The sequence below is a fragment of the Aricia agestis genome, chromosome 2, assembly GCF_905147365.1.
Source record: "Aricia agestis chromosome 2, ilAriAges1.1, whole genome shotgun sequence".
Classification (NCBI taxonomy): Eukaryota; Metazoa; Arthropoda; class Insecta; order Lepidoptera; family Lycaenidae; genus Aricia; species Aricia agestis.
In genome coordinates this window covers 6,617,078-6,634,103 of record NC_056407.1, presented here as the reverse complement: position 1 = coordinate 6,634,103, position 17,026 = coordinate 6,617,078, and the positions used below count along the sequence as shown (strand labels likewise).

General features: G+C 37.5%; 1 protein-coding gene across 1 annotated transcript in view; it reads left to right on the top strand.

Moving 5' to 3' along the window:
* The first annotated feature begins 421 nt into the window (after positions 1-421).
* LOC121736517 overlaps positions 422-17,026 on the top strand; it is a 28,357-nt gene continuing 11,752 nt past the window's right edge. The window contains exons 1-17 of the mRNA XM_042127765.1: positions 422-624; positions 717-923; positions 1,090-1,308; positions 1,496-1,619; positions 1,914-2,032; positions 2,924-3,091; positions 3,705-3,828; positions 4,122-4,192; positions 4,334-4,468; positions 7,201-7,339; positions 8,834-8,960; positions 9,088-9,869; positions 11,411-11,662; positions 12,563-12,763; positions 14,429-14,588; positions 14,801-15,007; positions 15,747-15,995. Coding sequence (XP_041983699.1) covers positions 499-624; positions 717-923; positions 1,090-1,308; positions 1,496-1,619; positions 1,914-2,032; positions 2,924-3,091; positions 3,705-3,828; positions 4,122-4,192; positions 4,334-4,468; positions 7,201-7,339; positions 8,834-8,960; positions 9,088-9,869; positions 11,411-11,662; positions 12,563-12,763; positions 14,429-14,588; positions 14,801-15,007; positions 15,747-15,995 — 3,410 coding nt within the window. The 5' untranslated portion in view covers positions 422-498. The remainder of the gene's footprint in view (positions 625-716; positions 924-1,089; positions 1,309-1,495; positions 1,620-1,913; positions 2,033-2,923; positions 3,092-3,704; positions 3,829-4,121; positions 4,193-4,333; positions 4,469-7,200; positions 7,340-8,833; positions 8,961-9,087; positions 9,870-11,410; positions 11,663-12,562; positions 12,764-14,428; positions 14,589-14,800; positions 15,008-15,746; positions 15,996-17,026) is intronic.

Here is a 17,026-nt window from a genome sequence, read left to right as displayed (position 1 = left end):
AGCGTTAGCGTTAGCGCTTTGCCACTTGTCTACAGGCCGTAAACGGTAAAGCTAAAATTGTTACGTAGTATATGACATTCTCTTTGGCTAAAATTAGCAAGTAGCAACATTGGTTAAAAATCGATTTTTTTCTCTGCCGTTTTTGACCATTTTTCAACATTGGCACCTTTGCCGGATGTTACGCACATATTTTGTTCAAAACCAATGAGGTTATATCATCTGTGTTCAAACTTCAAAACGACGTCAGCGGTGACATTGAATTATGACACTTGACAGGAGTGAGTGATATATTATGTTTCTAAACACTAGACAGTATACTGGTAAGTGTCATCTGAGTAATCTGACATCTCTATAGCTAATCAATGTTCGTCAAATCGCACTAGCTATTATCAAGTTAGAGTTTCCGAACACACCCAAATAATTTGCTTGAAAAATGGGAATGTATATGTGAGGTTTACGTTGTCTTTTACGAAATAATGGTTTATTAGATACAAAATAATGGATTCGATAGAAAACTTAGATGATAAAGATAGTGGGCCAGATGTTCAGCTAAATTTTCCAAGCTCTGTAATGAGCAGAATTGAAGAATTGATGGGTGGAACTGAGCAATTCGACAATGATGAAGTAAGTTTATTTAAATTGTTTGTATTGAATGCTACTACAGCAACTTTTTGTCTGATGTTGAGAGCGCAACATTGTTAACAATTTTTTTTTAGTTCGATGCTGTGGCTTATATCAATAGAGTTTTTCCTACGGAGCAATCACTATCGGGAGTAGAGTCTGCTGCATCTCGATGTGAATACAAACTAGCAAGCGTTAGACATGACATACAGAGGCTAGTCCGAGCTCAACACGACCAAAGGATTGCTGGACAACAAGCACTTTTGGAGGCCCAACAGTGTATTGCTGAGTTGGCATTGCAGGTTTTAAAGTCATTTATGACAGATGCATAAATGCAAATTTCATACATCTTTTTTTTCGATTATAAGGTTAAAAGAATTACAAATTACTCAAGTCCCAAGTGGTTGCATGCAACCGTGATAACAATAGAATAACAATAGATTTCCAAGAATCCGAATATGTTTGCAGGTAGCTGACATAAATAAGAAGGCAGAACGTAGCGAGAGTATGGTTCGCGAGATTACAGCAGAAATCAAACAGCTGGACTGTGCAAAATGGAATCTCACGGCTGCAATTACTGCACTCAATCATCTTCACATGTTGGCTGGAGGTGTGGCCACATTGCGAGACCTAGCACAGAGGAGACAGTATAAAGAGCTAGTGTTGCCACTCCAGGCTATAATGGAGGTATTTAAGTAACATAATAATTATGCAAAGTTTGTAGGCTAACTGAAATAATATATTTAAAAAAAACATTTTATGTATCCCAGTTAAGAAAGAAAAAAAGAGTCAATAAAAAAAAAATTGTTAGAGCTACTTTCAGTAATCACTTCTCCTGTATGTTATATTAGCCATTAAATCAATCTTTTAATAGGTCCTGGAGCAAGTTGAGTCTTACCGTGACATTCGAGAGCTGAGTGTTCTAAGGGATGAAGTGCATGCCATCAGGGTGCAACTGGCAGAACAGATACTAACTGATTTCAAGGAAGCACTCACAGGTACTATGCATTCTTGATTGTCTATCAATGGTGATGAAGTAGGTAATAACCCAGCAAAGTAAGTGTCTTTACACCCTATGCTGAAGTTCCGCGGCGGAAATTCTGTATGTTTATGTCAGCAATGTCAAACGCATACAATATTATAATGCGACGGAATTTCGGCATGGTGTGTCATCGGTAATTTAAAATACATTACAGGTGGAATCAAGATGAACTTCCGCCGCGGAAAATCGGCATAGTGTGTTCATTTCTTACATGTTTGCCAATAAAACATTATTATTTATGTTTCTGCAGGTGGCAGTAAAAGTGGCGTATCCCAGAGGACATTGGCGGAGGCGTGTGGTGTAGTGGATGCACTTGAACCAAAGGTCAAACAAGATTTAATCAAGTGGTTCGTCAATCTACAACTACAAGTAGGTGCAGACTTCTCTATTATGTATACGTGGGAGAGCCATGCTTCGGCACGAATGGGCCGGCTCGACCGGAGAAATACCACGTTCTCACAGAAAACCGGCGTGAAACAGCGCTAGCGCTGTGTTTCGCCGAGTGAGTGAGTTTACCAGAGGCCCAATCCCCTACCTATTCCCTTCCCTACCCTCCCCTATTACCTTCCCATCCCTACCCTCCCCTATAAATTTACCCTATTCCCTCTTAAAAGGCCGGCAACGCACCTGCAGCTCTTCTGATGCTGTGATTGTCCATGGGCGACGGAAGTTGCTTTCCATCAGGTGACCCGTTTGCTCGTTTGACCCCTTATTACATAAAAAATAAATTGTACTCATTGGCCGATATTGATCAATGCAACTGTGTAATTGGGAAATGCCCTCAGCTTACACAAATACTAACAAGAGTCTTACATTTGTCTGAAAAGTAAGAAAACAACCAAAGTTGAGAGTTAAATGAGTTTATTTGTTCACTAGGTATCTTGATTGGCTACTGTTAAAACTTTTACCAATAAACAACACTTAAAAAGATAAACTCCTGAATAACGTCATAAACCAGGCAATCTTAGTTACGACTGACGTCAGTGAGGATGGCAAATTATGCGGGAGAAACTGCTGTAAGCTGTAAGACCACATAATTGTATATCGTTGTTGCGCTTCCCAACTCCTCTATGTGTATTAATTGAGACTTTTTAATTCATTGATAAGTCCATCAATCTTTCAATAAATTGTTTATTGTCAACCCCTGCAAACTTAACTAAATACACATAGAGGAGGCAAGCGCAACGACGATATAATATTTTCCTTGAACTTATCAAGTAATATCTTTTTTTTTTATTGTGTTCTCTGAAATGTCCACAGGAGTACATACACCTGTTCAGTGCGGAGCAGGAGGGCGCGTGGGTCGGTCACGTGGAGCGGCGGTACGCGTGGCTCAAGCGCCATCTCCTGGCGTTCGAGGACACACTCGCCAATATATTCCCGCCCGCCTGGAGGCTCAGCGAGACTATCGCTTCGGAGTTTTGCAAGGTGAATAAGCAACATAAAAAAAATACACTTTTGCAGTGGTATGGCGGCCATTGGGCGCTGTCGGAAAAGTATGGCAAGGTGATTTTCGTGAATGGCTACTCGACGATGATTAGCTATGAAAAAATTAGCCTGGTACAAATGGTTCAATTTTTTTATTAAAATTAACGTATTCGCGTCGGTATGGCGGTCTGTAAGCCGCGCCCGACAAGTATGGCATTACGCTTTCGCCTACTTATTTTTTTTTTCGACTATCTGAAAATACAAGCATTTTTGTGGAACAAATCGTTCGACACTCGGTATTTATCCGACACCTTCGATTAACGCCTACGCGTTTGGGCTGCCAGTGCGAGCGATATGACCATCATTTTCCTTTTTGCCTTTACGTAATTATACCCCTGTAAAACAGCCATACTGGTACAAATGACCAAGAATTTTGTGTCAGTATCTCCAGGCCTAACAAGCTTATTATGGAAAGAAAAAAACATTACTTCTTACAAAAATATATTATGTATGTATAGGCAAAAGATTTTAACAAACAGACGAAAAAAAAATCGCTTCTTGACATAATATAAGCAAAGCTTACACTGTATACACTTACATTACATTTTGTCAGGTGACCCGTAAAGATCTGAGCGAGCTGATGGCAGCGCGACGTAATGAACTAGACGTCAAGTTGCTGCTGTACGCTATACAGAAGACATACAACTTCGAGTTACTACTGCACAAACGTTTTGTAGGTGAGTATTTCATGTTTAAAGCAGCCTTTCCCAACCTGTGGTCCGCGAATTAGGGGGTCCGCGAAAACTGTGTTTGACTTCCTAGTGGTCCATGGCTGAAAAAGGTTCGGAAACACTGGTTTAAAGCTACAATAGATCGAATTAGTTCAGTAATGTCCATGATAAAATTCAATCTCTCTTTACTTTGAAAGTATTTGCTATTTGAAATTACCCAAAAAGGTATTGAAAAACTTTCTACCAGATTTTGGGCTGATAATTTGCGAGAGGTTTATTATTATACAATATGTTCTAAGGTACGGAGTTAGGAGCCGAAGGTTCAGAGTCATCAGTGAAGCCGATGTCTTTAGAGGAAGATGGAAAAGAGGTAAGAATTGAAATATACGGCACCTTGTTTCTTTTATATAATTCAATAAAGCAAAATATTAAATCGCTTTGCACTATAAAGTAAAACAAATTCTACATGTGTTTTCAGTTTTTTTCCTAACATTTCTATGTTTGGCCATAGATAACAGAGGGCGATTCTACGGCGCGGGGTTCGCCGTGGGTGGGTGCAATCGGCGCGTGCTTCGAGCCCCACCTGTCGCTGTACATCACCAGCCTCGATACTAACCTCCGAGGACTCATGGACACCTTCCTACAGGTATTATGACCATGATCATAGATAATAGAGGGAAAATCCGTCAGGCCCGCCAGGCGCCAACTGTCTATGAATCAGTTTTCTTTATAGTTATGTCAGGCTACGAAAGTACTTTGCTGAACTTGTTTGCTAAACCGTAAGGCTCTCGCTTTCTTGAGACGTGACTTCTAGAGGTGTAAAAGTAACGAAAAAATGAGTACCCATATGTATTTGTTACTTTAACTGTTAGTGCTCGTTACTATCGTATCGTTACTCATTACTTTTGATACCTCATACATAACACAGCATAGTATACAACGCATATAAAATTTATTCAGAATGTGGCATTAAGTAACTCTTTCTGTTACAAAAACATTATTAAATAATAATAACTATTATACTAATATCATGGAATACGAAATAGCCGCGGCTGCAACAATGTCTACGTCCATGTTTATTGACTTGAAGAATGATCGTAAGCCAATGTGTAAACAGCAACATTGGGACGCACAATTTTGGCCCGAAACATTGGCCCAACGCGTTCGCCAAATGAACACACGATCAGCAAACCGTTTCAATACACGCATCAACGGTACTTGCGAGAAGCGAAACAGTTGTATCCAAAGTCCAAACTACGAAAACTGCGAGTAAAGAAACGCATTCGTGACGAACGTTTCGTTACTCGGTACTAGATGGCGCACCCGTTACTCAGTAGACAGTGCCGAATACATACGGTTTGCTACAGCTTTAGCAGGGCCGGATCTACCATATGGCTATTTGGGCTTAAGCCCAAGGCCCCATGAGTTCAAGGGCCTCATGAGCTAAGTCAAGTCAGAAAAAGACGATAATGCGAAAGAATTCATAATTTTACTACATTTTTGTTGGTATCCCTGAGAATCCTACGATCAAGGTTTATTATACAACTAGCTGTTGCCCGCGACTTCGTCCGCGTGGACTTCAGATTATAGCGCGCGATGTCAACAAAATTGGTGTCAAAAGCTTTTATAAAAAAACCCTGGTACCCCTTAAATCAATACAGCTGTGCAGTGTGCACACAATAAGTATTTCATTTTTTTATATTAAACTTTATATTTTATGCCAAATTTTAAAACTTATTTAGCCCTCCAATTACACAACTTTACCCATAAACTATTTATCATTAATAGATTTAAGGTTACGTCACTGCACAGATAAAGTACTGAGTTATTTAATACCGTAGAATAGATATAACAATCGAAAAAAATCGAAACTTAAATGTAAGATGATACCACGTCTTATAGGAAGACTTTTGAGCAAGCGTCAGCGCGATGTAGAAGACGCACGGCGCCATCTATTATGAATTGTTGGAACTAACTTAATTTGAAGAAATTTACGCATTTTCACCCCCTTACAACCCTTTTTTCTAGTAAAAAAGTAGCCTATGTCCTTTCTCAGGCTTTAGACTATCTGTATACAAAATTTCATTACAATCGGTTCGGTAGTTTTGGCGTTTGGCGTGAAAGCGAGACTGACAGACAGACAGACAGACAGAGATACTTTCGCATTTATAATATTAGTATAGATTATGTGCACACTGCACAGCTGTTTTTGGGTATTTTGATTAATTAAGGGCCGCGCTACACCGGAATGGCAGCGGCGAGGCGAGCACTTTCAGCGCTGCCATTCCGGTGTAGCGCGGCCCTAAGAGGGGTACCACTTACCAGGGTTTTAAAAAGTTTTTAAATTTGACACAAATTTTGTTGACACCGCGCGCTATAAACTAAAGTCCACGCGGACGAAGTCGCGGGCAACAGCTAGTTGTGAATAAATCAATATTATATAGTAAAGTAGGTATGATTAGTTCTGTTACAATAATAAAGTAAAAAATAAAACGCCATCTGTTTTCATATATAAGAATTAAAATGTTGATTGCATTGATATATTTTCTGGATGGAATATAGGCCAACACGGTACACTCGAACTCCTTTATTTTAGAGCGCCTTCTGTTGTCAACTTGTTACATATATTAGAAATGCAGTAGGAGTTCTATAAGATAAGATAGATTGATTATTATTATACCAAGTGATTATATTATTAAACATAATATTCTAACGTATTAAAAACTATAAACAAAAACATACTAACTAATAAGTATGATTAGTTCTATGTTACAATAAAGTAAAAAATAAAACGCCATCTGTTGAATCGTATTAGAACTAAAATGTTCATTGGATCGATATATTTCTGGATTTTTTATAATATTATACATAAATGAATACATTTAAGATTTTTAAAATATTATTTTAATACACATCCAAGACCCAGGAACATTGAAAACTTTTTGTTCCGCCTGCGGGACTCGAACCCAGGACCCCCGGGATGAGCGCTGCTCACGCGCAATGCGAATTAATTTTCATCGATATTTTCATGGAAATAAGATATTTTCCCACATCAAAATGTAGCCTATGTACTTTCTCAGACTCTAGAATAACTGTGTACAAAATTTCATTGCAATCGGTTCAGTAGTTTTGGCGTGAAAGCGAGACAGACAGACAGACAGAGATACTTTCGCATTTATAATATTAGTATGGATTTATGTGTTGGTAGTTGGTACTACGAACTGACAGTTAAATATTGTGGCCCTAAGTAGTTTCAACACAGGGCCTCGTAAGCTCACAGTCCGGCCCTGAGCTTTAGTGACTTCTATTTGTTCAATTTGGCTTTTAAATTTTACATTCATGATGATAATAATAATGATTATAATTGTTGTTTAACAGGACGCAAAATCCGAGGTCGGCGCGGGGGAAGGCGGCAGCGGCGCGGGCGCAGTCATAGCGAGCTGCGCCGATCTGTTCCTGTTCTACAAGAAATGCTTGGCGCAGTGTGCGCGCCTAACTACGGGAGAGCCGATGCTGGGTAATATTATATTTCAATTTTTACTATCAAAGTATATATTATTTGTTTAATAATTAAATAAGTCTTTGTTCTTATAATGTATATGTCGCAGGCAGATTGTATATTTAGCCGTATTACATTACGGCTAGCCGTTTTAAAAAACGGCGCCGTTTTGTAATGCGGCGTGTCGACGTTTAGCCGGATTGTAATTGCGATACGTTCTTTAATAAGGCGGCCCACGTTTAGCCGCATCGTACTCCTACGTAAGTTATAGGGTGACCATCCGTGGTATGTAGGCCTTCTGTTAAGTCTTTATTAATTAATAAAATAAATAAATTAATAATGAAATGAAATAAAATACTGAAATGTTTTCTCTGCTGACCGAATGTATAATCTTGCCGACCAAGTAATTCTGCCGAGTGACTGTTTACTTTGCAGATACATAATAAAACTCGCTGCCAGTTATGTGTTTAAATTGCTGACCATTGTCATGATTATTTACAACAGAATACGTGATTTTAATTATTGCTAACAAAATCGTTGTATGCTGACAAAATGATTTATTAGCTGTTATTTCTCGCAAACCAAATTTTTAAATGGCATATGCAATTAATTACTTCTCATATATTAATCTGTGACTCGGGCAGCGCCACGAGTGTTAAGAAACGAATTACGAAACTAAAACTGTCAAAAAGGCGACTAGTCTCTAGCCAATGACATAAGAAACACTTCTTATGTCATCGTCTGTAGCCTTATTACATTACGGCTAGCCGTATTTAATGATGTATAGCGCCGAATGCATTCCGGCGGTTTTTTATTCAGCCGCATTCAATCCGGCTAAACGTCGACACGTCGCATTAAAAAACGGCGCCGTTTTTTAAAACGGCTAGCCGTAATGTAATACGGCTAAATATACAATCCGCCTGCGACATATATAAAATCTATTAATAACGACTTTTTAAGTGTTATATAATTGTAACATTGCTTAGTGAAATAGTTGTAGGCTAAGGGAGGAGGAATTTTCGAATAAAATTCTGGATGTACGAGAAAACTCTTATATTAACGAAAAACACAAAATACACTTTTATAAACTAAAATTATCCGCCGAAATTATTCTCTTTTATAACAACGAAAAAACAGTTGAATTTCGAGGCGTCGCTTAGCCATAGACAAAACGTAACTTCCTTTTCCTGAGAAACATAGACATTAACCTTTTTTTACATTTCTAAAATGTGGCAAAGTGCAGTACGGCGGCGCGGCGGTCGCATCGCCAACAATAGTAAAGCAGTGGAACATAATAGAATTGGGTCTTTTTGCAATTGCAGAGCTTAATGCGAATCAGTGACGCATAATGCCGAAGTGCTAATGATTAATTATTGGAATGTGAATTAGGTACTTTGACATTGAGCGTCATGCCACACTGTTTTTTAATTGCAGCATTTAGTGCTGCAATTAAAAATCAGATTTTATTATTATTATAGTTTGATATATTATGTATGATTTTATTATTACCAGAGCTGGCGGGTGTGTTCGGCAAGTACTTACGTGAGTACGCGAGTGGCGTGCTGCAGGCGGTGCTGCCCCGCGCCGCGCCCGCCGCCGCGCCCTACCTCGCGCCGTTCCTCAAGGATGACTCGCCCAGGTGGGTGCTGTTATCAACCTTATGCTATAAGCATAATATGTTGTTTAAATATGTTGTTGTGTGTGTTTCGTTAATTATGAACACAATATTTTTGATGGATTTCTTTATACAATTTATTGGTTTACAGGTACACTAAGCAGGAGATCGCTAAAATCACCAGCGTCATCACAACATCGGAGTACTGTCTCGAGACCACCATACATCTAGAACAGAAACTGAAGGAGAAGGTGGCTCCAGCTCTCGCCGACAAAATAGACCTCGCCCCCGAGCAGGAGCTGTTCCACAAGATGATCAACAACTGCATCCAGCTGCTAGTCCAAGACCTGGAGCTGGCCTGCGAGCCGGCCCTCCAGGCCATGACCAAAATATCCTGGCTACACTTCTCCAACGTCGGCGACCAGAGCTCCTACGTCACGCAAATAGTGATGCACCTCAAAAACACCGTCCCCAACTTGAGAGACAATTTAGCTTCCTCTAGGAAATATTTCACTCAGTTCTGCATTAGATTCGCTAATTCGTTCATACCCAAGTTCATACAGAACGTTTACAAGTGCAAGCCGATCTCTACGGTGGGCTCGGAGCAGCTACTGCTAGATACTCACATGTTGAAGACTGCGCTGTTGGAGTTGCCATCCATAGGCTCAGAAGTGAAAAGGCAGGCGCCGACGACATACACGAAAGTGGTCATAAAGCTAATGACCAAGGCCGAAATGATTTTGAAGCTGGTGATGGCGCCTCTCGATGGAAACCTCGAGGGTTTCGTAGCTCAGTTCGTGCAGCTCCTCCCTGAGAGCACAGTAGCTGAGTTCCACAAAGTATTGGACATGAAAGGCGCTAAACTCACAAAAACGCAGATGAGCTCTCTAGATGCCCTGTTTCGTGAGACCTCGAAGTCGGCTAGTAACGAGGGTAGCAAGTAAGAAAATGAAGTGAGATAAAATCCTTACATAATATTAGAAAAGCGAAAGTGTGTCTGGCTCTAACCTCTTCACGCTTAAACCGCTGAACCGATTTTTATGAATTTTGGTCCTTTGAGTTCTGGGAAAGACACATAAATTAATGCACTAAATATACTACTAATGATTTAGTCCCGTGGTCCCCAACCTTTGTTCATACGGGCGACAAACATGTCTTGGTCTTGGTGTCACGGGCCGTATCAAAATATTTTAGGGATAAAAAATACCGTTCTTCAAAATTAACGGTTAAAAAGTGGAAAAAATTTTACGTCTTTCACGACGACTCGATTATTTTGCCGGTGGGTGTGATTTTCAAAATGGTTTAACATCACGCGGGCCACTGATAAAGTCGCGGCGGGCCGCGGGTTGATGATAGCTGATTTAGTCACTATAAGCGAGTCACTGATTTTTTTTAAATAAGTACTAGAATAAGCTAAATTTTGTGGAGTGAGGGAAATTAAATTATAAAATATGAAAGTATGACTATACACAATACTTATCTTACATTCCTTAATAATGTTATTTATTTGCTAAATTATAACTTGATATTGTATATATAGGAAAAATTAAACAATTATGTAGCAATTATGTAGGTAATTGTATTTAATAAAAAACTTTATTATACAACCTTATTTTAATTTTTTATTTAGATATGTACAGTCTCTGATGTAGGTATACTATATGACAATCCTGCACTCGTAAATCAGTTCATCCAGATGTTAGAAGTATTATATTTGAACATAATATTCGAAATCAAAAAACTCTTCAGAAGATTGTTCTCTTATTATGACTCTGAACAATAAGAGAACAATCTTCTGAAGAGTCAAGAGCAAGATACTCAAGGGTGATTTTTTATTTCCCCAGCAATTCCCCAGTCATAATTTATGATTGGGGAAATAAAAAATCTGTGATCGAAAATAGACGATTGTGATGTTTACAATTATAGGCCATCAATGTTTAAAAAAAACAAGTGTCAGCATAACAAAGCAGGGTTGCCAGTTATTGGTGGATTTATTGAAACTGCGGAGATTCTCAAGTTTATTGGGTATTTGTTGGGAGAATTTTGACATCGTATTATTTTATTCCCTTAGTTTATTTTGATCATTCACATCTTAGACATTTTTAAAATCAGTTTAATTTGTAAGGTCCCAGTTTGTCTGTTGAGGTCGACAAGTTGTCTTTGTTTCTATCGCAACGACGCGAGTTTATATATTATTTGGACAAATGGATATCATAACAATAATTAAAAATGTGTTTATTAGATAATAAACATTTTTTTCTAGATAATTGTATCATGATTCATGTAGTTTTTGTCCAAATTGGGGAATTCGAATTGCATTGGCTTGGCAACCCAAGATAAAACGTCGTTGTCAAACAGTGTCAAACGAGCGCTTGAGTATGTTGCGCGTTTCTATAATTTTCTAGTAAACAAAATGAAATTGCCGGTTCGTAAATGCTATCATACGGCGAAAGTAGGTTTCTTTCTTTTTTTAGTAATAGTAGTTTTAACTTTATTCGAACAATGGCGAGGTGGAAAACGTACAGCACGAGCACATAGTCCCGAAGAAGAGCTATACGAAAAACTAATTCGGGAAGATGAAGCCAGAATCATACCCGGCTTAGGGGAAAACGGGGAGCCTGCAGAGCTGACGGGGGAAGATAAACGATTGGGTGAAGAGTCTGAGAAGAAACTAGCAATAAACGTATATTTAAGTGATCGAATTTCCTATAATAGGACATTGAAAGGTATGTACTATGTTTAAGTACTCGATAATAATACGATAACTGTTATTAGTCGATGCTGACTTCCTGGCTTGAATATTATTGACCACAATAGATACCGTTAGAAATTAGACTAATGAACTATATTTGTCATTGCACAGTTTTGTTTGAAGAATTTACATATAAAATCTGTTTACTATTTTTAAAATTCACTATGTGAAACTTCCTCGCAATAAAATTATATGGGGATAAATCACATAAATTTTAAAATCATAATACTTAATACAAATAATACATGTAACCACTTTTGACCTATTTAAGTCAATAAGTCATAACTCAGCCAACAGCTAACTGCAAATTCATTGAATAGTAATAACAATCACATTTTTGCAGGACCATGAAATTGACTATTATTTTATACCGTTACTTTGCAATTTACATTTTTAATGATTTTATGCTCCAATGAGAAATTGGTTTTGTATGAATTCAGTATTTTGCATAATTCTGCACACTTAATTCATATTTTTTAATATCCATAATACTGACAATATTAGGAAATAGCATATTATTATTATTTTATTAACTGTTGCAGTATTTAATTTAAATATATTTAAAATCTTCTTCTTTTAAATAGCATTATTATTTGTCAAACAATGTAATACCTATTACTGGCCATACTGAGGGAGATCGCAGACGACAGACTTTTTGTGCAATCGAGTCTGCGGCGCCCATACAGTCGGCATGGCCGCCCTGATTGTTACATGTTTAGTGTTAAGTTCTAAATTATTGTAATACGCTGTTGGTATTGAATAAAGAAAAAAAAATCTTTTCCATAGTTTTGAATTCTCAAAACCTACTACTTAAATAAAAAAACTTTAAAAGTAAGTAAGTATATAAATGTAATATTATTTTGCATATTTTTAGATCACCGTAATCCTGCCTGTGAGCGAGTGGTGTATGATGCCGAATTACCATCAGCATCAGTTATTCTTATATTTCACAATGAGCCATATTCAGTGGTTGTACGTACCATTTGGAGCGTGATAAACAGTGCTAGAAGAGACAGAGAGTGGTTTACTAGAGCCAACTATCTGGACCGAGAGACTGGGAAACTCATGAAACTAGGTATGTTAAATAATAAATATGCTTAAATTTTCTTATTGTACATATTATAATTAATAACTGATGATTTTTAACACTAGATTTTTCTGTAGGTAATAATGTAAGTACATAATATGAATACCGGAAATAAAAAAGGTGTAAGTGCCAAAAACAAAATGTGGAGGAATTATTGATCAAAATAGTAGGTCATCCTTGTAATAAATTTTGTTTATTTTTTTAAGGGAAATACTTATATTACGATAAAATTTTTGTGTACAAAAAACGAGTATTTTACTTATCAATTACTACTTTAAAATTACATTTTAATTGACAATATATATAGAAAACCGTAAGTCCAATTCAAACTAACTAAAATAAGGCTTTACGTGCCATTCATCATGTTTTAAATAAAGATCTAAGTTCCAATGTTTGTTCGGTAAATTGGCACTTTTGACATTTAAAGACAAAGACTACTGACGTGAATCGTGATATTATATAAGTAAATAACTAAAAACAACATAGTTATCAAATTTTTGAGTCAACATATTAAAATACCAAGTAAAAATAATGAAAGCAATAAAACATTATTCATACTATTCTGTTTAAAATAGCTTCATAATGTCTTTTTCTTCCCAAAACCGGTAACAACAACAGGTGCTATATGTCCACCATTTTCATAACATTACTGGCGGCACACTGGCAGGGACTTAAACCCTTTTATACACCAATGTTTTAGGTTAACTTCAATATTTAAGAATAATATTAAAATAAAATAAAAAATTAAGGGGGCTTCCATACAAAAACACAACTTTTGGTCTATCTTTGCTCTTTAACAGTACGGAACCCTTCGTGCGCGAGTCCGACTCGCACTTGGCCGATTTTTATTTCCGGTATTCATATTATTATAACGTCAATGATTTAATAATCAGTGTTAAAACACTAGATATTACTTACAAGTCTTACAACTTCGTCCCATGCTGCTATGTTATTACGCAATAATCTTTTTTTTTGTGACACTTACCTAAGTCCTTTCCCAGGACTCAAGGTATCTACACATTCACCCTTTTGAATTGGCGAAGCAGTTTAAGCGTGTCTGTCTGTTATGTCTTTAAGACAGGGGTTCCTAAAGTTAAAGGCATTTATTTAAGTATACATATCTTTTTCTGATAGCTATAAGGTAGAGTCGGGTGATGTGACAAAATTCGTTGGACAAAATATTGTAACTGCGCCTAGGGTTGCCAGGTGAGTCGCGAAAAAATACCGAACAAACCCAATGTCCAAACGGGAGGGGTTGGAAGGTCGCAAAAATACAGTTTTTTTTATTATAAAATGCGGTCACCATTATATGCGGTTGTGGTCGCCATTATAAGTATACTATAACTTACTTCACGAAATAAAGGTAAGGTAGGAGCTTCTAAAAAAATTAAAATCACCTAAAATTAGGTACCAGTAACACCAACTTTCCTCAAAATACCGGACATTGTTCTGTCCAGTATGACCGTTTATTTTTTACCGGACAGGCCTCGAAAATACCGGACTGTACACTTCAATACCGGATATCTGGCAACCCTAACTGCGCCGCAGGCTGAAAAAGATTGAGAACTCCTGTCTTAAGATAATAAACATGGGATAGACAGGCAAAATTTTGATGTTGATATTTAAAATAATACTTTCATATACTTATTGTAGGTTATGCTGGACAGGATCCATCCTCACCTTTTGTATATTTAAAGGAAATTATATTAGTTGATGACAATTCCACATTACCAGAATTAAAAGGCAAACTTGACTACTATGTAAGAAGTCGTCTGCCGCCGGACCTAATCCGCATTATTAGACTTCCAAGCCGGTAAGCTTTTCCTTGTATTATTTTTTCAATGTTACGATAAGAAATGGATTAAACTTTCTGGATTAGATAAATATATTATGTCAATAACAATTTACAAAAAATAGTCACGTTATCACTGCCTCATAGTTGGGCGGAAAATGTTCATGTACTTACTATAAAATTATTATTAACAAGTTGTAGTTACAAGCTTAAGAAATTATAAAAATATATAGGGTAGGTGTGACTCAATCCAGGCTGGCCGGTAGTCGCTCAGCCACAGGAGAAGTTCTCATATTCCTAGACTCCCATTCGGAATGTGATACTGACTGGCTCAGGCCTCTGCTACAGCGCATAAAAGATAATAGGACGGCCGTTGTTACACCGATCATAGATCAGTTGGAACAAGACACATTTGAGTATGAAACAGGAGATATTACGGAGTTTCAGGTTATGACCTATCAGTAACGTTTTGGTGTGAGCCATAACATAATATAGTAATGTCCTAAGCTTAAACCCTATTAAAATTCGGAATTAAGATTTAACTTATTAATTATCCTAGTAGTATTCAAGTCTCCTAATATTTTCTTCTGTAGTGAGTTTATGTCGTCTTCATCTGTAGGTATCAGTTGGAATCACTCGTATCACTTGTGTTGTTTCTATTAGTTGTAACAAAACAGACGTATATTTCGGTTTACACTTACAATCCCTACGAGTAGTCTCGCATTTATTTAGAGAAAAATGTTACCCGGACTGTGTTTGCCCAGAAATGCGCTTATCGCGTGTAAATCATAAAATATCTTAGCTATATCGTCTATCCTGCGCATGCCCTTTCCCGGGACTCAAAATCCATAGCAAATTTCATATAAGTCGCTTCAGCGGTTTAACCGTAAAGACTTGAAGAGCCAACAGACAGACACACTGTCGTATTATAATATTTATAACATTTGTATATTAAAAAAAAAAATAGTTTGTTATTATTTTTAGCAATATTCCGCGAAAACAACTTCCACCTTTACAGTGAGTGTACGCATAGGCATGCGTACAGCACTTACAACTTACTTTACAAACTAAATTTAAACTATGGATTTCCGCAAAGTAACGCCTGATTCCATTAACTATTTGTATATTAAACAAAGCATTATAAATGGCGATATAGCTCTAAATTTGCTGACCACCAAGGGCTAACGAAATTGTAACGAACAGTATTGGGCTGACGCGAGCGCGACTCGAGGGATCGAAAGTCGCTACGGCCGATGTGACCGTTTTCCTCGACGCCCACTGCGAGGTGCAGCGCGACTGGCTGCGGCCGCTGCTACAGCGGATCAAGGACAGCTCCCACGCCGTAGTAGTGCCCATCATCGACGTCATAGAGGCAACCAGCTTCTACTACAGCGTTCAAGACCCTATCACCTTCCAGGTGTCTCAAAAGTCCCTATTGCACCTCGTGGCATTCATCTTCAGCAGCAGGGGGATTGTTTTGCGACAGTTATGATTTATGAAACAGGTGTTTGACAGCAGAAAACTTTCGTAAACAAATAAGCAGATGTAGTGCATTAGCTGCTGTCTAGCGCCTGTTGCTTAGCCGTCGCAAGATACGTTATCGCCCCGGGTCTTTCACGTTTTCTATAATACCTGTGTTGTGACTTCTGTGTTTTGATTGCGATCACGTGCTTGTAAATTAACGCATTGTGTGTTTCTATTGCTTTTTTTGAACTGAGCTATTATTATCACGTTTTTATCGGTGTTATTGCTTAGATAAGGTTTCGTAGAATGTACACTTGAAAACTTTCCTTTATTTGTGCATATTTGTAAAACCTGTTGATCTTTAGGTGGTAATAGAAAATATGTATAAATGTAGTACTACATTTCTGATTAGAAAGGAGTCCAGTCAGACGTTATCTTACTCCTAGGGAAACTCGAACAACGGACAGGTCAAGTTTAGTGTCTAACTAGATTCTACCCACACAGTTATGCCTAGCCCATATTACTTCAAACCTCCCTTCACTCGTGCCCTCGCAGTTATGTCAGCTGTTATGAGAAATAATTAACTTGCTTTATCATGATACTTACTTCTATCGTACATATTTTCCTTAGTCTATGATCTTACTAATGAATTCCTTTGACATATTATTTTGTATGCAGCCGGTTCGTTTCGATTTAATTATCAGTCTAGGTAAAATATTTTGAAACGGTAATGGGGATTGTCCATTTTTTTTTTTAATTTCGCTCATTACAAAAATATTTCGAGGAATAAGGTCAGTGATGGTTTTCTGTGTATAAACGAAAAAAATACCCATTAGTTACTTATATTTTTGAACAAATATGTTTAACCTTTGTTTGACCTTCAATGGCGTTAAATTAGCAATAAATTCGACCAACATTACGTTTCGAACTTTTGGTAAGCTTCTCGTATCAGCTTTCACATAATGAGAACTTGCATTTGACGAAACAGCCATTCT